The 22,356-nt window shown below is 35.0% G+C and overlaps 4 protein-coding genes across 4 annotated transcripts; 1 reads left to right on the forward strand and 3 right to left on the reverse strand.

Annotated features, from left to right (window-relative positions):
* The first annotated feature begins 1,143 nt into the window (after positions 1-1,143).
* LOC132179780 (chaperone protein dnaJ 20, chloroplastic) lies at positions 1,144-2,849 on the forward strand. Its single transcript, XM_059592551.2, has 2 exons — positions 1,144-1,663; positions 2,432-2,849. Exons 1-2 carry the CDS (start codon positions 1,208-1,210, stop codon positions 2,582-2,584), a joined length of 609 nt encoding a protein of 202 aa, XP_059448534.2. The 5' UTR covers positions 1,144-1,207; the 3' UTR covers positions 2,585-2,849.
* A 2,855-nt stretch (positions 2,850-5,704) lies between these two features.
* On the reverse strand, positions 5,705-8,172 carry LOC132177847 (protein ECERIFERUM 26-like). The gene is made up of 2 exons (XM_059590319.2): positions 7,564-8,172; positions 5,705-6,700 (listed from the first exon to the last, which is right to left on the reverse strand). The coding sequence occupies exons 1-2, from the start codon at positions 8,089-8,091 to the stop codon at positions 5,840-5,842; spliced, it is 1,389 nt and encodes a 462-aa protein (XP_059446302.2). The 5' UTR covers positions 8,092-8,172; the 3' UTR covers positions 5,705-5,839.
* Positions 8,173-11,376: 3,204 nt separating this feature from the next.
* Positions 11,377-12,825, reverse strand: LOC132179140 (protein ECERIFERUM 26-like). Its single transcript, XM_059591787.2, is given in 3 exon segments — positions 11,377-11,403; positions 11,405-12,247; positions 12,329-12,825. Coding segments are annotated over 3 exon segments (1,302 nt in total). The 5' UTR covers positions 12,761-12,825.
* Positions 12,826-15,963: 3,138 nt separating this feature from the next.
* On the reverse strand, positions 15,964-17,410 carry LOC132179211 (protein ECERIFERUM 26-like). The gene is given in 3 exon segments (XM_059591879.2): positions 15,964-15,990; positions 15,992-16,834; positions 16,916-17,410. Coding segments are annotated over 3 exon segments (1,302 nt in total). The 5' UTR covers positions 17,348-17,410.
* Between the last annotated feature and the right edge of the window lie 4,946 nt (positions 17,411-22,356).

Here is a 22,356-nt window from a genome sequence, read left to right on the forward strand (position 1 = left end):
TATTTTTAATTATATATACTCGAGATTAAGTAAGTAAATCGTACAAACTCGCAAATACGTTCGAAGTAATTTGGAAAAACAAATCAATTAGATTGATCATGTAATCTAGTTCGATGATGAGTTTAATCTCAGCTTGTATTCGAGACATAATTAAACATCTTGACTTCATTAAAACCCTAATTTCATATTTATTCATTTAGCTATAAGCCTATATCCTTAGTTTTTTTTTTTTTAAAAAAAAGGGTTAGGGCTCAAAGCTGAAGGCCCAATTTAAACAAGAGTATATTTTTTCCAAAAGCCCAAAGTGTCTTTAAAAAGCTTCAAATAGAAGATAATCTCTAAAAGTGAAAGGTACATCTTTGTTTTGCAGGAGACTCATCGCTTGGTTCAATAGCACGAAATTAGGTATCATAAACAATCAATTCAAATTGTTATAAAACCGTTACAAAAGAAGGATAAGATAATTCAATTTTATCATGTTAATGGGAATAAAAAAGATAAATTAAAAGTTGATAGAATCCAGTGAATTAGAAGGGTTAAATACTCCATACCCCTCTAAGGTTTTCCAACTTTATTTTTTTTCCTCTTGTGGTTTCATTTTTATCACAGGAGGTCTCTGTGGTTTTGATAAGTGACCAAGTTAGTCCATCCGTTAGTTGACCGTTAGGACTGACACGTGGACCAATCAGACATCGACACGTGGACCAATCAGACGTCGACACGTGGCACATATTTAATTTTTTTTTTAAAATTTTTTTAAATTAAATATGTGCCACGTGTCGACATCTGATTGGTCTACGTGTCAATCCTAACGGTTAACTAACGAATAGACTAATTTGATCACTTATCAAAACTATAGGGATCTCCTGTAATAAAAATGAAATCTCAAGAAAGAAAAAATAAAGTTAAAAAACCTGTGAGATATAGAGTATTTAACCCTTATTAGAAATCATTGGAATCTCATACTTGTGATGGTTAATTTACAAACAAACACAGTATAAATGCCTTTCGTTTCCGGCTGCCCCATAAAGCGACTTCCTGTCCCCACTTCTCTGCCCCCAACTTTACCCAACACAAAAATTAAAATAAAATAAAAGAAAAAGAAAAAGAAAATAATTCGGTGGTAAACATATAAAGAAGAGGCAAAACAATACGAAAGAGAACCCATCGTCTCAACACACACACAGAAATACAGAAAAGCGAAGAGATGCGTTGCTGTGGATTGGCTCCAATACCCACACCCATATCCATATCCGACCCGAAAACACGCTTACCATTCTCCTCCACGTATTTCTTCCCCGTCAAACTCGTATCATCGCCCCGGGGACGTCCTGGGTCGCTCAGGGCCAAGGCCAGGGCCACCATCAACGATGGGTTCGTGACCGAAGAGGCCGCCGCCGGGTCGAGCTTCTACGAGCTGCTGGGCATACCCGAGTCCGGATCCTTGGTGGAAATCAAGCAGGCGTACAAGCAGCTCGCCCGTAAATACCACCCGGACGTGTCGCCGCCTGGTCGGGTCGAGGAGTACACCAAGCGGTTTATCCTGGTCCAGGAGGCCTACGAGATCTTGTCGGATCCCAGAAGCAGAGCTCTCTATGATCGAGACATGGCCAAGGGTCTCCAGCTCGCGTTCTCGGCTCGAAGACGCTACCAGAGCGACGAGGTTTGTGTTTTCTGTGGGATTTTTTTTTTTTTCTTCAGGATATTTGGTATTTTCCAATTTTTGTTATGCTGGCTTTTTCTTCTGTGTAAATTCTTGCCTGAATTGATGTGGGTTTTCGAGATTTTGTTTAATTGGTTTAATTTTTTAGAAAAAAAATAATAATAAAGATGATTTTTTGTTTGTTTATTTTTTTTTTCTGTGTTGATTCTTTAGTGGGAATCTAGGGATTTGACCATTTTTGTTCTGAATCGATGTGGGTGTCTGAGCCGTTGTTTTAATTGTTTTACTTTCTGGGGAAATTGCTATATTGATATTTTAATAATTGGGTATATAATCTGTTTTGTTAATCTGTATCTCTGTACGGATTTCGATGGGGTCTGGACTTTTGGCAAATTTGGGAACTCTGCTTTTGCATTCATGGTAATCTTGATTTCAGTGCATATCATCATTTATTATGAGTTAGATCTTCAGGCGTTAATTTTGTTTTTTGTTTTTTGTTTTTTTTCTTTTCTTGTGTGTATTTTAAAAACTTTTTTTCTTCCCTGCTCTCTCTGTTGGACTACCCAGGGATTTAATATTACAAAAATAATAAAAAAATTAGGACGCCATGGATGATTGTGTGCGTATTCTCTGGATTCTGATGTACTTTATTCTAGTTATTTGATTTACTTTATTTAAAGAAATGGTATAAATATGTAGTATGGTTCTGGCCTTTGCTCTGGAATCGAAGATTTGCAAATCTTTGATGGCTTTTTTCATGGTGATCAGGGCATGGAAGAGAGAGGCGAGTGGAAGAACCGATGGCAATCTCAGCTGTCAGAGCTGAAGAGAAAAAGCATGAACAAGGATATTGCAAGAGGAAATCTGTCCTGGGGAGCTCGAATGCGCAGGCGAAGGGATGAATCAGCCAACGAATTATAAATAAATATATATAGCTGCTCTGCTTTCTCTTGGTTTTTCTGTGTATGTATATATATATATTTTCTTCTAACCTTATGGAGCACACGGAAATTCAAAGTTGTCATTTGGGTAATCATCCAATTACCTCCTTGATTATGCCAACCAAATAGTTAATTAGGTATAACAATTTTTCTTCTTTTTCTTTAAAATTCCCTTTGGTTTATGTGTTTGTAGGGTTGAATTTGACACTTAACCTTGTATAATTAACGACAATGCTTCTCCTTTAGCTACTTGTATATTCTATGGAACTCCTCTTTTTTTGCTTTTTAATATAACTTTGATTACTTAAAAAAAAATTAACAACAATACTAGTCATTTTTAAAGGAAAATATATAGTCTCATTAATTGATAACACGAGCATAAAACTCATATAATACAGAGCAAACCTCTGAGACAGTCATAGCCGAAACTACAAGATTACAAGCGTCAAAGATAACGTATAACAATCCAGAATCTAATAATCTATTATCTCATGACTAGATTTCAGTTTAGATAACAAATGTGCACCAGACAGACTCATACAAATGTATAAGTAACTCTTATTCCTTGGCTCTGAAAGCAAAAATTTATCATTCTCGTCCTGAAAGCTAAGATAAGAGCATGTTTGGAATGGAAGATAAAAAGTATTTTAAATACTTCAAAAATTGTGCCAAATAAAAAGTTTACATGCTTGATAAAAAAAATTCAAAATACTTTTTTTTTTACTTTTTTCTCTCAAAATGGCCAACTGTTTTTTTTTTCTACGTACATAGGTTTTGTTTTCACACACAATTTCAAAAAAGTCAAGTCCTACCAATTTGATTTACATGGCCTACACCTTAAAAAGAAAAAGAAAAAAAAAAAGGGAAAGTCCACTTAACCCCCTCAAACTACCACTCAATTGACAATGTCTCTCCCAAACTTTCAATTGTGACAATGTCCCCCCCAAATTATCAAAAATTGTCAATGTTCCCCCCAATGACAAAATTACCCTTAGTAAAATTTAAAAAAAAAAAAGAAAAAAAAAAAACTAAAACTTCTAGAAAAATTAAACCTAAAACTAACCAAAAAAAAAAAAGAAAAAAAAAAATCCAAACGATGGCCAATTTTTTTTTTTTTTTTTTAAAAATCAATTTTATAAGAAAAAAATTAAAAGAATTTCGATTTTTTTTTTTTTTTTATAAAAATTGAAATTTTTCGTTTTTTTTTTTTAAAAAATTTTTGTTTTATAATTTTATTTAAATAAAAATTTACGTTTAAAAAAATAAAATTTTCGTTTAATAAAATGAAATTTTTTGTTTTTTAAAACTAAATAAAAAAATTAGTTTTTTTTTTTTAAGAATAAAAATTTCCGTTTAAAAAAAAATAAAAAATTTTGTTTAAAAAAAATTGTTTTTTTTTTTTAAATATTATCTTTCAATTAAAATTTTTTGTTTATTAACAAATCAATTTTTTTTTTGACTTTATAGGGGTATTTTTGTCTTAATGAGAAATCTATAGGAGCATTTTTGTCCTATGGCTAGTCTTGGGGGGGACATTGACAATGTTTGGGTACTTTGGGAGGGACATTGTCACAATTGAAAGTTTAGGGGGGACATTATCAATTGAGTGGTAGTTTGAGGGGGGTATGTGGACTTTACCAAAAAAAAAAAAAAGAAAAAGATTTACATGGCCTACGTTTGAGCTGTCATATCGTATGCAAATGGCAATATAATTGGACTTGAATAACTCTTCGTCACGTGAGCAACACTTTAATGAATGATAATCTGTTTTTGTTATTTAATTCGATCTAGTTTATTGTCTTCCATTTATACAAGAGAAGAAAGGACAAAATAATTGTTAGGAGTGGGCAAATCCCCGGTTTTCCGGTAGGGTTTTTTAAACCCATTGGGGTCTGGTCGGGTCTGGTTGTCGAAAAGGCCAAAAATCGACCGGCATCCACCCCTAATAATTGAGGTCAGGTTGAAGATGTTTTATTTGCTAAGAGCATTCACAATGGAGGAACCAATTTTTTATGTAAAATGGCTCTTCAAACTCACTTTTATCTAGTTTAGCTAATAAATTTTTAAATGCATCTACATCCGATTAGCTATATTTCTATTTATTCTATTAAAATAATATTTCATTTTAAATTTTTTATTAATTTTAATTCAAAAAACCATTTCCATGAAAAAAAACACAAAAAACAACCAATCACTCCTTGAAAAGTGAGAAAATATTTGAGAAAAAAAAAAAAAAAAAAAAAAAACAGATGAGTGAAACAATAAAAAATAAAATAGTTTCATTGAAAAGTGCTGTTAGATTTAGTTTTTTTCTTTTTTTGCTAATCCAATGTAGAAAGTTTTTTATAAATTTGAAGAGTCATTTTAAATAAAAATAATATTTAGCTCTTTTATAGTAAATGCTTTATGTCAGCTTGCAAAAGGTTCTTGTAGATAATATTAAAATGATAAATATTAAATTACCTAATTTAAACATGATAATTACCATTTAAAAAAACCAAGCTTTTAATCCGTTTTGACTCAAAATCATTTTAAAACCAAAGCTTGATACTAGGATGAGGATGATCTTCTTGACTCATTCCTTGAGGTACATGTATTTGTCTGGTTTGGGCAACTTGGGTACCCAAAGTCTGAATCAAGTTACTGATGTCTCTGCGTTTTGTGCTCTATGTTTGTCCCTGTGGATCCTTATCCTATCTGTCTATTATTATTACTTGTCAAATCATTAGTTTGGCAGTATATCTTTGGCTGAAAAACTCTCTTTCGTCTTCTACCATTTAATTTTGTACTTTTTTTTCTTTTCTTTTTTACTGCACCGTAATATCTAGAAGCTCATTTTTCTACTGCACCGTAAGAAGAGATTCTCTTTAATTATTTAAAGTATGAGATTCTCGTATGAAACCGTAATTCTTTATAAACCATTTAATTTAAAGTAGTGGAAGGAGATATCGATCCATGTCGTCCAACAACTTGAAGGAAACTTGTCAGCCTTTTAGAAATTGACTTGGCTCTTGGAAGTTGCAGTCGGCAGATGTGAAATGAAGTGTGTTAGGACTCATAAGAAAGCATTTGGTGGGGCACTCTCTTGGTGGTTGGAGAGTTGGCAAGATAATATGTGTGTGGATTTAATTATACAAACAATTCTGGATACAGACTGAAGTAGCCCAAGGATAAAGGCCCATTACTGAATTTCCTATCCCTCCCCGAAACCTGCAAATTACTGAAATACCATTCTCTACAGATTACCCTCAAACAGTAGACCATTCTTCCCCAGCTCAGATTTCAGCTCCCGGACTTCATTTTCCGAAAGAATTATTGTGACGACCCTTCCTTCGCCACAATCTTTTGGGCCTGGGAGCACCAAAACAGCTCCTTCGTCTCCCACGCCTTGTACACTGAAACTCACCGAATCCGGTTTATGCCCATTCAACTCCAGCCCGTAAAACTCAGCCTCTTCCAAGTCCACAAACGTCAAATTTGCTCCATATACAATGAAATCTGAAACCCCACCATCGCTCTCCACCAATTCTTCAATCTGCCTTCTTTCATCCACAGCTTGATTAAGTATCCACTTTGCCAATTTCTTTGGGCTTGTCTCCATTACAGAAAAATCCGCCTTAATCGAGCTTATAATTTGACTGTTTGTTACAATCCCATTGGTGGGTCTGGTCGGATCTTTTCTGCATATTGTCACCGTTTTTGGTTCACCCTTCCCCTCTCTAACTTTGGCAAAGCATTGCCAAATAACGCCACAAAGAGATTCAAATATTGGAATTTCGTCCGTTTGGTTTGGGCTTGATTGAAGGATGGCCAACTGGCTGGCGGTTACATGGAATGAAAATGTGTCCATTTTGCAGTTATCGGCAGTTATCCAATGGTCTCCAACCGGGTCGACCTGCTTCACGGAAAGCGGTGGCGGGTGTTTGGGTCTCTCAATCTGTGGGTCTGGTTTGTGAAATTTGGATGGGCTGTTGGGCCGAATACCAGCCAAGATCCGGCCCCATCCGTTTATAAAATCTGAAAGACAGAATGCATCTCCAAGGATATGTGCCCAGCTCAGGCCCAGTGACATCCCCCCACATTTGAACTGGGTCACCTGTGCAAAACAAAATGGTAAATATGATTTGTATACTAAGCCTCCATTTGTTTCGACGTAAGATGCCTTTCGTTGAAAAATACAGAAAATATTTTCTTAGAAAAGAATTTTTCTGAAAAACATTTTATGGTATTTGTCGCATACGAAAAATTAGACTATACATATCGTGCCAATATGTATAGTCTAATTTCATTAAATCATATTAAACTCAAAATTACAAAAATATTCGAACCAAGTCTTAGAAGTGTCCTAAACGAGTCTCGCCGGGACCCATAGTGACTTGCCTGAGACTCGATCAGGACTCACCAGGATCCATCCAGGACCTCACCAAGACCCAAAAGAGATTTATAATTTAGAGTTTAATATGATTTTGTATACACATTAAATATAGGAAAATGTTTTCTATATACTGAAAACATTTTCCGACCTGACTAGAACCCCGCCCTATTTATTGTACATGCCAAATACTAGAATATCTTTTCTAAGAAAACACTTTTCAAGAAAATGTTTTTTGTCCAAAACGTTGTCCGATGTCGGGTCCTGGGCAAGTCCCAGGCGAGTCCCAAACAGGTCTTGAGTGAGTCGCGGTAGGTCCCAAGCGGGTCTTGGTAGAGTCCGTTGATTTGAGAATGGGATGCTCAAACTCGAAAAATAGTTTACGATTTTAAAAAATGGAAACCATTTTCAAAATCTTTTTTTAAAAAAAAAAACAAAAATTGTTCAAATGAAAAATATTTTTCATTGATTATTGTTTTACACGGCACCGAACACCCGAATATACGAAAGATATTTTTCAAACAAATGGAATCTAAAAAGTAGTTTATGTTTTTCAAAGTAAAATTTGCGAAAATACTAAATAGTACCTGCATTAGAAGTGGGGGAGAGAATGAGAGTTCAGGTCCGATTACTTGTTGGGACACAAGCAGCTTTTCAAGGGACCAATCCCTCGTCTCCAGCCATTCCTCAACCGTTTTGTCACATTGGGCCTCGATGAACCTGGACCCACAGTCATTGCACTTGATGTACGGCCGGCCAGACTCCACCGATCTCCAGAGCCGGCCACTGGTGTAGTAGTAGTGATTAAGCCACTCGAACATGGTTTCCTTCAAGCGCACCACGGTTAGTCCTTCAACTGCGTGGCTGTTGAAGAAGTAGACCCCTTTGAGATAGTGGAGCTTCATGGCCAAGTCCATGCCACTTAGCACATGAACCACGCCGGACCCCGTCGATCGGCTCGGTCCAACGGAGGTATGGCGAACGCCATAGATCAGGTCTTCTTCTTTGGTAGATACCATGGTTTGGCTTCTGCTGTGTGTCTCAGCTGTCGATGAAGATCTCTGTAGCATATATGTAGAGGGGTTGAGCGGGCAAGAGAAATTTGATATTTGCATGACCGGTGGGAGTTTTTATGGGCCTTTATTGCGGGTTTTATTGCAATTGGTCGGTACCTGTACCCAACACGATTGGCACATATTTATTGCATTTCTACATCGGAGAAGGATCCTTTCTATTTCAATTGAAACAGAGCGGAGCTGGTCCTCCTTTTTAAAAGAGTACAATGGTCCAAAAAAAAGAAATTGTTTGTAAAATAAGGACCAGTACCTCTCCATTTCAAAGGAAATAAAGAGGATCCAGGCCCAATTGGTCTAAATTTTATGATGAATATTATTTAGTAGATTTTTATACTTTTGCTATACAATTTTATTGGTGTGAGAGTGAAAATTAACATTTCGATCAATAAGAACTTGTAAAAATAAAAATCAATGGCCGATATTCACTGTCACATTATCATAATTGTACGAAAGTTTACTAAATATTATTTCTCAAATTTTAGGCATTATTTCAAAATGACACCTAACGGAATCCGTGAAATGTTTTAACATAATTTTTCTCTAAGGACTAACTTTTTTTTTTTTAAAGACATTCCCTATGACATCTAAGTTCATTTTAATACTATAGTGGGCGAGTTGTAATTTAGATTAATCATATAGACTAGTTTTGTGTTTATCCCTATATTTTAAGAAGGAAGCCACCAAACATAAAATCCTTAAAAAAATTTTGCTTTTAAAATTACATAAATTCAAGTCGTTTATTGCATAAAATAGCTTGAAAAATACTATTTATTAGAAAAGTGACATATTAGCAATGAGAATTGAATATATTGCTTCTTGCCCTTTATGTTATAGAAAGTTTTAACACTTTTTTTATTTTTAAAGAAAAGCGTCTCTTTAAAAGTGAAGAAACAATTTTTTTTTTCTTTTCTTAATAACACATTTTTAATTGGCTTTTTTTTTTTTTTCGAATCATTGGATGCAACGAAAGATCTAAATTTAGGTAATTTAGAAATTACAATATATATATATATATTAAAAAAAAAACTGTAAAAAATCCTAATTGCACACCAACATATTTAATCTGACAGCGATTGATCATTATATATATATGCTGAGTTGCGAGTAATTTTAAATGGCCTACTAAGAATGATGTGGCTATTAAAATTCTCATTGGGCTTGTGATTGATCATTATTGAATTTTGATTAAAGTGTGATTTTAATAGCTACATCATTCTTAATGTGACACAAATAAACCATCTAAAATTACTCCTAAGTTACATCTCCTGGGACCAAAACAAAGAAAAAAGAGCTATTGTTGTAAGGTAATCATAATAAGCCATTGATGATGGCTTATTATGATTTTTTGTTAATGGGATATGTGTCATATTTATGACTCTATAATTTTTTCTCAGAAATTCTTGTCATGAACTAGATATTCTCCGATTCATTTTGAACTAGAGAAAATCCTATACTCTTAGTTATTGAAAAAATTGAGGAGGCGCAAACATATTTAATAGCACATTTAAAGCATTAACCAGAATAATAAATGCATGAAATTAATTGTGTTTTAGTAAAAGTACCTATCTGTTGCAATAACTTTCCAAATCAACTAAAAATTACATCGACTTCTTCAAACATATTTATTAGGTGGACATTAGGTGGACGTTTACGGTTGGGAGTTGTTTTTAATTAGAACACTAGCACTAGCAGCAGGCATTTTATAGCACATTTTCTTCCTTATATTTAAGAAAAATTTCAAAAAAAAATTACAAAAATTCACCAATATCAGTTTCCTTAAATTTAATCACTACCGTTGGGTAGCTACGGTGTTTCCCAATGTATAGACAAAAAGATAAAAGAAGAGACGAAATAGAAATGTTTATATTAAAATAATGTATAGGGAACCTTTGATTTCCTATACATTATTTTAGTATAAACATTTCTCTTTCATCTATCTCCTCTTTCATCTTTTTGTCTTTCATTAAGGATTATGTTGAAATTTTGTAAAAAATGTGAGGGTATCTAGAAAACTTATATTTTATAAATAAATAATATTTGAATGGTATAGAGAAAAGTAATGTAAACTACTATAAAATATATTTTGACAAATAAGCAAAAAGTAGTTATGTTCCCTAAACTTAGAGAAGATCAAATGGAAGTTGCTCCTAGTGCTCTAAGGAAGCCACTTGATTATCAGCGTAAAAAAAAAAACAAGAAAGAAAGCATGCTAGACCTCTACCAGCATTGTTTTCTCCGTCTTTTGTGGAAGTTGGAGAACATTTGTAGTAGAATGACTCTTGGGTTATTAACTTAATATAATGACAATAAATGATTATTAAAAATATTAAAAAAATATGTGAGAGATATATATATATAAAATATGTGAGAGATGATATATATATATATATATTCAAAAAAAGTAGGCCGGTGAGACCAATTGTAGCTATTTTACCTGGGCATGATCATAGTAGCACCTATTTGTTAAGAGCCGCACAGAAGGGGCCTAGACGGTGAAAACTACAGGTGCTCCCTCATGTTAGAGATATACTTGATACTTATTAAAGTAGGTTAGAAAAAAAAAATTTCAAAAATTTCTGTCCTAGAACTGGTATGTTGGCTTTACTACACCCTAGCATCTAGCATTTTTCTAGGACAGGAAGATTTTCTATGTTATTTTTTAGAGGTTTGATACGGACACAGCACAAACCCAACTTATGGCCAACTTCTCTCCTACGTGTAAAAAAAATTTGAATTTTAAACCAAACAAATTGTCTTTTTTTCCCAAATTTTCAAAATCCCAAAATCTTCTCTATCAATTTTTTTTATTTTTATAAAATGACGCGTAGAAGAGAAGTTGACCATAAATTAGATTTATGTTGTGACCTTAACATTTTCCTATTTTTTATACTTATAATGTTATCTAGCTTCTTGTTTTTAGACAGCTAGAAAGATTAATTAAGAGAAGTGCAACATTATGCCCCTATTATGCGACACTATGAGTTGCAGTCATATATATATTTTTCTGCCTTTTCCTTTATCCCCCTCCTCTCAACTCGATTCATGTTGTCGGTGGAACGACCCCCTTTTTTCAGTTCTTTAGACTAGGCTTTTTTAATTTTTTCTTTTTCGTTTGTTGTTGTTTCTTTGTTCATTGTACTCAAATAATAATAATAACAATAATAAATAAATAAATAATTGGTACAACATTGGAAGTTAATTCCTTAAAAGATTAGAAAAGAGTATTATTAATATATAATACACTCAAGTCTAAATTTTATTTGTTTACACAATTTTAATAGCTGTCACTTTGTAAAAGATTTGATATTTTACACAAACACACACTTAACCAAGATTACCCTCAAACAATAGACAGTAGCCCGTTCTTCACCAGCTCAGATTTCAGCTTCCATGCCTCATTTTCTGGAAGAATTATTGTGACGACCCTTGCTTCGCCACAATCTTTTCGCCCTGGGAACACCAAAACAGCTCCTTCGTCTCCCACGCCTTGTACACTGAAACTCACCCAATCCGGTTTATGCCCATTCAACTCCAGCCCGTAAAACTCAGCCTCTTCCAAGTCCACAAACGTCAAATTTGCTCCATATACAATGAAATCTGAAACCCCACCATCGCTCTCCACCAATTCTTCAATCTGCCCTCTTTCATCCACAGCTTGATTAAGTATCCACTTTGCCAATTTCTTTGGGCTTGTCTCCATTACAGAAAAATCCGCCTTAATCGAGCTTATAATTTGAGTGTTTGTTACAATCCCGTTGGTGGGTCTGGTCGGATCTTTTCTGCATATTGTCACCGTTTTTGGTTCACCCTTCCCCTCTCTAACTTTGGCAAAGCATTGCCAAATAACGCCACAAAGCGATTCAAATATTGGAATTTCGTCCGTTTGGTTTGGGCTTGATTGAAGGATGGCTAACTGGCTGGCGGTTACATGGAATGAACATGTGTCCATTTTGCAGTTATCGGCAGTTATCCAATGGTCTCCAACCGGGTCGACCTGCTTCACGGAAAGCGGTGGCGGGTGTTTGGGTCTCTCAATCTGTGGGTCTGGTTTGTGAAATTTGGATGGGCTGTTGGGCCGAATACCAGCCAAGATCCGGCCCCATCCGTTTATAAAATCTGAAAGACAGAATGCATCTCCAAGGATATGTGCCCAGCTCAGGCCCAGTGACATCCCCCCACATTTGAACTGGGTCACCTGCGCAAAACAAAATGGTAAATATATATGATTAGTAGTTTTCTCCATCGTTTTTCAAAGGAAAATTTGCGAAAATAGTACCTGTATGAGAAGTGGGGGAGAGAAAGAGAGTTGAGGGCCAATGACTTGTTGGGACACAAGCAGGTTGTCAAGAGACCATTCCTTGGTCTCCAGCCATTGGTCAACGGTTTTGTCACATTGGGCCTCGATGAACCTGGAGCCACAGTCATTGCACTTGATGTAGGGCCGGCCAGACTCCTCCGATCTCCACACGCGCCCACTAGTGTAGTAGTTGTGATTGAGCCACTCGAATATGGTTTCCTTCAAACGCACCACGGTTACACCTTCAGCTGCATGGCTGCTGAAGAAGTAGACCAATTTGAGATAGTGGAGCTTCATGGCCAAGTCCATGCCACTCAGCTCGTGAACCACGCCGGACCCCGTCCACCGGCTCGGACCAACGGAGGAAAGGCGAACCCCGTAGACCGGGCTTTCCTCTTTGGAAGATACCATATTGTGTTTTGCTCAGTAGTTGTAGAGGCTCCAGCGTATTTGTAGGGGTTGAGAGGGGACGGGAGGCTTCCGTGACCGGTGGGAGTTTTGATGGGCCATTAAATTGCAATTGGTGTCACCCGAAACGATGGAAAAGGATATCTCCATTTCAAAATCTTTCTATTTTTTATTGCGGGTTGTATTGCAATTGGTCGGCACCTGTACGCAACACGATTGGGCACATATTTATTGCATTTCTACACCGGAGAAGGATCCTTTTCATTTCAATTGAAACGGAGCGGAGTGGGTCCTCCTTTTTAAAAGAGTAGAATGGTTTAAAAAAAAAAAGGGTGTAATAATCATTCTATTATTGCAAAATAAGGGACCAACTCCTCTCAATTTCAAAGGAAATACAGAGGATTCAGGACTAGTTGATCTAAATTTTACTATGAATGTTATTTAGTAGACTTTTATACTATTGCTATACAATTTTATTAGTGTGAGAGAGAAAATTAACATTTGGATTAACAAGGACTTGTAAAAATAAAAATTAATGACTGATATTCACTGTCACATTCTCATAATTGTACAAGAGTCTACTAAATATCATTTCTAAAATTTTAGGCATTATTTCAAAATGACATCTAACAGAATCCGTGAAATGTTTTAACATAATTTGACTCTAAGGACTAACTTTTTTTTTTTTTTTTGGACATTCCCTATGACATCTAAGTTCATTTTAATACTATAGCGAGGGTGTTGTAATTTAGATTAATCATATAGACTAGTTTTGTGTTTATCCCTATATTTTAAGAAGGAAGCCACCAAACATAAAATCCTTAAAAAAAATTTACTTTTAAAATTACGTAAATTCAAGTCGTTTATTGCATAAAATAGCTTGAAAAATACTATTTATTAGAAAAGTGCCAGATTAGCAATGAGAATTGAATATATTGCTTCTTGCCCTTTATGTTATAGAAAGTTTTAAGCAAAAAGTTGACGCTTTTTTTCATTTTTAAAGAAAAACGTCTCTTTAAAAGTTTAGAAACAATTTTTTTTTCTTAATAACACATTTTTAATTAGCTTTTTTTTTGAATCATTAGATGCAGCGAAAGATCTGAATTTAGGTAATTTAGAAATTACAATTTTTTTTTTTTTTTAAAAAAAAACTGTAAAAAATCCTAATCGCGCACCAACATATTTAATCTGATAGCAATTGATCATTATATATGTACGCTTTATTACATCTCCTAGGACCAAAACAAAAGAAAAGAGAGCTGTTGTTGTAAGGCAATCATAATGTTGATTAAGGAAATCCTAGCGCCACAAATGTATCACGTGTCCTACTAATAAAAAAAATAAAAAAATATTAATTAATACTTAAAAAATAAATAAAAACTAAAATAATAAAAAATATATATATAGGTGGCCAGCCAACCCCAGGCCCAACGAGGGTGATCCGACCACCTCCAAGGGTCAAATTAAAATAATAATAATGGGTTGGCCCTTAGGAGTGGCCGGACCACCACATGGGGTGGTCTGGCCACCCCTGGCATGCCATTGGGGGTGGCTTATTATGATTTTTTGTTAATAAGACATGTGTCCAATTTGTGACTATAGGATTTCTTCTAAAAAATTTTAACCATAAACTGGATATCCCCTTATCCATTTTAAACTGAATAGCATCCTATTCCCTTAGTTATGGGAAAATTTGAGGAGGCACAAACATATTTAATAGCACATTTAAAGCATTAACCAGAATAATAAATGCATGAAATTAATTTTGTTTTAGTAGAAGTACCTATCTGTTGCAATATCTTTCCAAATCAACTAAAAATTACATCGACGACTTCAAACATATTTATTAGGTAGACGCTAACGGTTGGGAGTTGTTTTTAGAACACTAGCAATTGGTGTCCTATAGCACATTTCCTTCCTTATATTTAAGAAAAATTTCAAAAAACAAAAATTCGCCTACATCAGTTTCCTTAAATTTAACCACTACCGTTGGGTAGCTATGGTGTTTCCCAATGTGTAGGGAACCAAAAGTAGTTCTCTATATATTATTTTAATATAAACATTTCTCTTTCCTCTCCCCTCTTTCAAATTTTTGTTTTTCATTGAAGATTGTGTTGAACTTTTGTAAAAAATGTGAGGGTATGTAAAAAACTTATATTTTGTAAATAAATAATATTTTAATGATATACGGAAAAGTAATGTAAGCTATTGGGAAATGTATTTTGATAAAGAAGCAAAAAGTAGTTATGTTCCATAAACTTAGGGAAGATCAAATGGAAGTTGCTCCTAGTGCTCTAAGGAAGCCACTTGATTATCAGCTAAAAAAAAACAAGAAAGAAAGCATGCTATACCTCTACCAGCATCGTTTTCTCCGTCTTTTGTGGAAGTTGGAGAACATTTGTAGTAGAATGACGCTTGGGTTATTAACTTAATAGAATGACAATAAATGATTATTAAAAATATTAAAAAAATATGTGAGAGATGATATATATATATTTTCTATTTAAAAAAGGTAGGCCGGGGAGACCAATTATAGCTATTTTACCTAGACATGATCATAGGAGCACCTATTCGTTGAGAGCTGCACATAAAGAGTCTATACGGTGAAAACTACAAGTGCTACCTCATATGAGAGATATACTTGATACTTATTAAAGTAGGTTAGAAAAAAAATTTCAGAAATTTCTGTCCTAGAATTGGTATGTTGGCTTTACTACACCCTAGCATCTGGCATTTTTCTAGGACAGGAAGATTTTCTCTGTTATTTTTTATACTTCTGATGTTATCTCAGCTTCTTGTTTTTAGACAGCTACAAAGATTAATTAATTAAGAGAAGTGCAACATTATGCCCCTATTATGCGACACACTGAGTTGCAGTCATATCTTTTTCTGACTTTTCCTTTATCCCCCTCCTCTCAACTCGATTCATGTTGTCGGTGGAACGACCCCCTTCTTTCAGTTCTTTAGACTAGGCTTTTTTAATTTTTTCTTTTTCGTTTGTTGTTGTTTCTTTGTTCATTGTACTCAAATAATAATAATAATAAATAAATAAATAATTGGTACAACATTGGAAGTTAATTCCTTCAAAGATTAGAAAAGAGTATTATTAATATATAATAATACACTCAAGTCTAAATTTGATTTGTTTACACAATTTTAATAGCTGTCACTTTGTAGAAGATTTGATATTTTACATAAACACACACTTAACCAAGATTACCCTCAAACAATAGACAGTAGCCCGTTCTTCACCAGCTCAGATTTCAGCTTCCATGCCTCATTTTCTGGAAGAATTATTGTGACGACCCTTGCTTCGCCACAAGCTGTTCGCCCTGGGAACACCAAAACAGCTCCTTCGTCTCCCACGCCTTGTACACTGAAACTCACCCAATCCGGTTTATGCCCATTCAACTCCAGCCCGTAAAACTCAGCCTCTTCCAAGTCCACAAACGTCAAATTTGCTCCATATACAATGAAATCTGAAACCCCACCATCGCTCTCCACCAATTCTTCAATCTGCCTTCTTTCATCCACAGCTTGATTAAGTATCCACTTTGCCAATTTCTTTGGGCTTGTCTCCATTACAGAAAAATCCGCCTTAATCGAGCTTATAATTTGACTGTTTGTTACAATCCCATTGGTGGGTCTGGTCGGATCTTTTCTGCATATTGTCACCGTTTTTGGTTCACCCTTCCCCTCTCTAACTTTGGCAAAGCATTGCCAAATAACGCCACAAAGAGATTCAAATATTGGAATTTCGTCCGTTTGGTTTGGGCTTGATTGAAGGATGGCTAACTGGCTGGCGGTTACATGGAATGAAAATGTGTCCATTTTGCAGTTATTGGCAGTTATCCAATGGTCTCCAACCGGGTCGACCTGCTTCACGGAAAGCGGTGGCGGGTTTTTGGGTCTCTCAATCTGTGGGTCTGGTTTGTGAAAGTTGGATGGGCTGTTGGCCCGAATACCAGCCAGGATCCGGCCCCATCCGTTTATAAAATCTGAAAGACAGAATGCATCTCCAAGGATATGTGCCCAGCTGAGGCCCAGTGACATCCCCCCACATTTGAATTGGGTCACCTGCGCAAAACAAAATGGTAAATATATATGATTAGTAGTTTTCTTCATCGTTTTTCAAAGGAAAATTTGCGAAAATAGTACCTGTATGAGAAGTGGGGGAGAGAAAGAGAGTTGAGGGCCAATGACTTGTTGGGACACAAGCAGGTTGTCGCGAGACCAATCCTTGGTCTCCAGCCATTGGTCAACGGTTTTGTCACATTGGGCCTCGATGAACCTGGAGCCACAGTCATTGCACTTGATGTAGGGCCGGCCAGACTCCTCCGATCTCCACACGCGCCCACTAGTGTAGTAGTTGTGATTGAGCCACTCGAATATGGTTTCCTTCAAACGCACCACGGTTACACCTTCAGCTGCATGGCTGCTGAAGAAGTAGACCAATTTGAGATAGTGGAGCTTCATGGCCAAGTCCATGCCACTCAGCTCGTGAACCACGCCGGACCCCGTCCACCGGCTCGGACCAACGGAGGAAAGGCGAACCCCGTAGACCGGGCTTTCCTCTTTGGAAGATACCATATTGTGTTTTGCTCAGTAGTTGTAGAGGCTCCAGCGTATTTGTAGGGGTTGAGAGGGGACGGGAGGCTTCCGTGACCGGTGGGAGTTTTGATGGGCCATTAAATTGCAATTGGTGTCACCCGAAACGATGGAAAAGGATATCTCCATTTCAAAATCCTTCTGATTTTGAAATGATTAGAATTTTTCGATGACCAGTAGACTGCGTGGCATTGATTGCTTTAATGGCGGTGTGTAGTTGTCGCCAGATATTTTTCTTCTGACAGGTATGGAACCAACACAGAGCTGTTCTTGTAAGTTGTAATACTCCGGCAGATAATAATCAACTCTTGTAATATTAGAAAATTATACGAACAACATGCCACTCCTTTAATAGGTAGTATGTTTCAAGTCAATTGATATAAATAATGGCCAAAAAAACATTATAGACGATTAGGGGCCGTAAATAAACGAGTTCATTCGACAATCCGCTTAGTTTAATTCGACTCGAACTTGAGCTTGATATGGTAGAAACCTGCTTAATTAGTAAATGATACAAACCCGACTCGCTCAAGAAAACTCGATAAGGGCTCTCTAGCTCAGCTAAATTAAAGCTCGATCGGTTAGTTTGCCCAATTCGTTAACTTGTTCATATATATATATATATATATATATATATATATATGTGTGTGTGTGTATAAAACTGAAAATTAGTTATAGAAATTTAAGTATGTATATTAGTAATATATGTAATATAAATTAATTAATATTTATATTTATGCTATAGATAATTAATGTTTAGATGTTTTAAAATTCAGGCTTACACTCTACGCGGATCATACATTAAAGAGTTCAATAACTTAGCTCGAGTTTGAGTTGAGCCTGACTCGGCTCAAATAAGCATCTTCATAAATGAGCCAGTCTTAAAATTTTAAAGCTCGACTCGACTCGGCTCGAATACAGACATAAGATTATCATAATCCTTGGGTTGGGATTGTTATAGTCAAATTTGAGAAGGATAAACATATTTAGCTAAATGCATGAAATAAGTTTTTTTTTTTTTAAAAAAAAAAAAAAGAAAAAGAAAAATACATGTGCCTCTTCATACTAATATTGCATCAATATCCTTAAACGTATTTAATAGGCAATAGGCCAGGGTATCGGTCAAAACGGTCTGGTTTTGGCTCTTATCGATTATTAACCAATAATTTTCGGTTAAACGGTTTATTAACCGATACTGAACCAATAAGAATTTTAACCGAAATTATTGGTTATAACGGTACACGGTTAAATGGTTCATTTAAACCGATTAACCGATTTAACCGTGGGCTTTATATTCTTTTATTTTGTTGGGCAAAAAATGAGTTTTTTTTTTTTTTACTTTTGAGAGCTCAAATACTTTTTGTTGGACTAAAATAACTTATTAAAAATGAGTTGTCTTAGGGCATAAATACTTTTTGTTCGGACAAATTGAAGCTTTTTTATATTGATCCACCTAATTTTTTTTTTTATATATTATAAAATACATTTTTCCAAAGCAAATGGACTAATTAACATAATGAATGCTAATTAGACAAACAAAACTAGTTAATGAAAAATGCTTTCACCAAAGGCAAAGAAATCTCGTCCAATGCTATCACTAAAAAAAAAAAATCAAACCTACCTAATCTCAAATTAAAATAAGGTTACATAGGTATATATATAATCTCAAAACTATGTCGTTTTGGCATCCCTACTTAACGGTTTATATCGGTTAAACGGTTAACCAATATGAAATTTCTAACCGGATCGAACCGAACCGATAAGCATACCGGTATAAAAAATTTAACTGATAAGGATATCAGTATATCGGTTACGGTTAATATCAGTTCGATCGAAACCGATACACGGCCAATAATCGATAACCGGTTAATCGGCCCACCTCTAATAGGCAGCTTATTCACAGTTGGGAGGTATCTTTCATGAAAGCCATTATCAGCCTAAAAAAAAAAACAAAAAAACAAAAAAAATCCATGCTGGAGGATTTTAGAATAGTTATTATTTTTCATGGTTTATGTTGGAGATCCAGAAAGACGAATGGATGAGGCTTGTGGCAAGTTGGCAACGTCAAATTCGAAATTAAAGAAGAAAAAGAAGGTACAAATTGCAACTTCATTGTTAATGTCTCCTACAAAGTACAAACTATTAATTCTATCAATTTCCCTGTTGGGCCATTGACACAAGTTGTATATTTTTTTTTCCCTTTTTTTTTTTTTTTTTCGTAGGCCCTATAAATTTTTTTTTTTAAATGATTTCATAATGAACAATATTTTCAACACCATCTTCTTTTAGGTCCATATCGGAAATATATATATCCTCATTGAAATAGAGATGAGTCGATCCTTTATATTTGAGGAGTAAAATTATCTGCAAAAAAGTGAAATAACAATTTTACACCTCAAAAAGCAATGGGCGGAACCATACTTTAATTAATGCCATTAATGACCAAAACAAATAAGTAATGCCATTATGACTTATGAGGCCTTTTATTTGATGATTAATATTTTATTTTATTTATGATGTCATGTCATTTATTTTTTATTTTTACATGTCTGCACAAGAGGGGAAAGGAAATTCGAACTAATGACCTTCACTTCATTAAGCGTGATCTCAGCCAATTGAACTACCTCTTGAGGATATGTCCTTTAAAATTTTAAGATGTATCAATTGAGCTACGTATTTTAGCAGTCCATTAATGGTTGGTAGTTGTGTTTAATTAAAGAAGCCATTATTAGCGTAAAAAAAAAAAAAAAAAAAAAAAAGATGCTGGAGCTCTATGTTTTGCGCCAACTCACTGCCGACAATCCTACGTCGTTTTCTCCGGTCTTTCCTAGAGTGCTACAACCAATTTTCTTTCTACTTCTGTTGATATAGAATTAGTACATTGGAAGGTAAATTCCATAGAGAATAGAAATGAGGATTATTAAAAATATCGAAAGTTGGATTAATTAATTGAATGATTATTTATTTCTATTCTTTTATTTGGTGATATCGTAAGGAATTTCTTAAAATATCATAACTCTAAAAATATATATTTTTAAAAATAATTTACAACCAAAGATTTTTTTTTTTTTTTTTAAAAATATCATCCCATGGCCATGGTTGCCTAGCTGACCACCTTGGGGGTGGACCGGGTTGTCATCCACGTTAAGAGAACACCGAAGTTGGTCAACCACCCAAAGGGATGGGGACAGAGTTTTATTATTATTATTATGATTTAAAAAACAATAATTAGTGTTTTGGAAAATATATTAATTTATTCCTTCAAGAATAAATATTATTCTTATTTTTTAAAGAAATTAATAGATATTTTTCATTTTAGGAGAATAGTTATCTGTTATTCCCATAATAGTGTGCAATAAAAGCACTTAATAACTTTTCCATTTGGGTCCCTTCCTGTGTACCAAACATGACGCATGAGTTGGAAATCAAGAATGACAAATCACAAATGGATGGACAGAAATTTATGGGGCTTGTGGTAGTGTCTTGGTCAAAATTAAAGAAAATATATTATGAGAATGAGTCGAATGACAAATCGATGGGGCTCGTGGTAGTGTCTAGGTCAAAATTAAAGAAAATATATTATGACACAACAAATGGATTTGAATCTCCTCAAATTAAGTTGTCCGAATTTGAAAGAAATTTGGACAACCTAAAAGAAAGGTTGTAATGCATCCCCTATATATATATATTTTATGAATTATGTTCACACAGTTTGCCAGCCACTCACTCAAATCTCACCGGAGAATTATACAAAATCCACCAACATACTCAAGAAAAACTCTCTTTTATTTTTATTTTTTATTTTTTTTTCTTACAATTCTTCCTCTCTTTCATTTAAATTTTTTTTTCCTACTTATATCTCTCTTTCTCGAGATTCGCGCCACAACTACTTCGGAGCACGACACATGTCGTCTGAGGATCAAAAGCTGGGCGAGCAGGTTAGGTCCGCCTGACTCTCGTACCACTGCGACCCTTTTGAGTATGGCAGGACAGGGACGTGACGGAATTCGTCTGACGTGACGACCCCTTTATTTTGATTAGACGTTTACTTTCTCTTTTATCGAGGTTGAGCGAACCTCACTTAACGACCCCGTCTTAAGATGGTGATGCTGGAATTGGATTTTTGGTTGAAGGCTTCAAGGCTCGCCAAAGCGACGGGCCTGATATGCGAACCTAAACATCGGTGTTCCACTGTTTGAGGCGGATGTAGGCACGAGCGGCTTTGGGCCGTCTGGACTCACATCTTTGGGTCCCTGGGCCGACTTATACCGTGGATAGGGTTCTTAAGTCGTGTGCGTCCTAGGCCTTGCGAACGATTTGGGCCTTCTACAATGTAGGATGTTTTAGGGTCGGCGATTCTTCTACTAGGCCGGACCTTGGTCTAACAAACTATAACATCACATAATAAAACACTATATATAGCTCCAAAGCATAAACATTATATACAAGAGTAATGATATAATACAATCATTTGTTGAGAAATGATCTCACATTGCCTGTGGACAAGATCTTGGGTATGTTTATAAGGAATTGACAACCCTCTTTTATTGAACCGGTTTTATGAGATGAGTTAAGCCCATGAATTTCTTCATGGTATCATAGCCTATTACAGGATGAATAGAGCCCACATTACTTACTCCGTGACAAGAACCAGAAAAAATACTGGCCTGCACATTTAAAAATGTACTAACATAAGCACTGGCTGTTCTAAAATCTCGCATGAATTTAATGTTTCTAACTCAAATGCTCTTTGTTTTACGACAATGACTAAGCTGATGTTATGAGTCACACTAACTCAAATGCTCTTTGTTCTACGACCTTGCGTTTGTTCATCCAGTGCCAACCCTTTTTTTCTTTTGTTTTTAATTTTAAATTTTGTAGGGTAAATTTATAATTTCATAATGGTTACATTAGAAAAATGGCCAAAATTTGTAGGAAGAAAGTTAAAGTTATAGATTAAAAAATCAATAATTATGGAAATAGTTTAAAAT

The sequence above is a fragment of the Corylus avellana genome, chromosome 4, assembly GCF_965113065.1.
Source record: "Corylus avellana chromosome 4, dhCorAvel1.hap1.2, whole genome shotgun sequence".
Taxonomy (NCBI): domain Eukaryota; kingdom Viridiplantae; phylum Streptophyta; class Magnoliopsida; order Fagales; family Betulaceae; genus Corylus; species Corylus avellana.

Coding starts and splice junctions, on each gene's coding strand:
- LOC132179780 (XM_059592551.2), top strand. CDS start 1,208: ATGCGTTGCTGTGGATTGGCTCCAATACCCACACCCATATCCATATCC. Junction 1,664..2,431: donor GACGCTACCAGAGCGACGAG/GTTTGTGTTTTC, acceptor CATGGTGATCAG/GGCATGGAAGAGAGAGGCGA.
- LOC132177847 (XM_059590319.2), bottom strand. CDS start 8,091: ATGCAAATATCAAATTTCTCTTGCCCGCTCAACCCCTCTACATATATG. Junction 6,701..7,563: donor CTCCCCCACTTCTAATGCAG/GTACTATTTAGT, acceptor TGTTTTGCACAG/GTGACCCAGTTCAAATGTGG.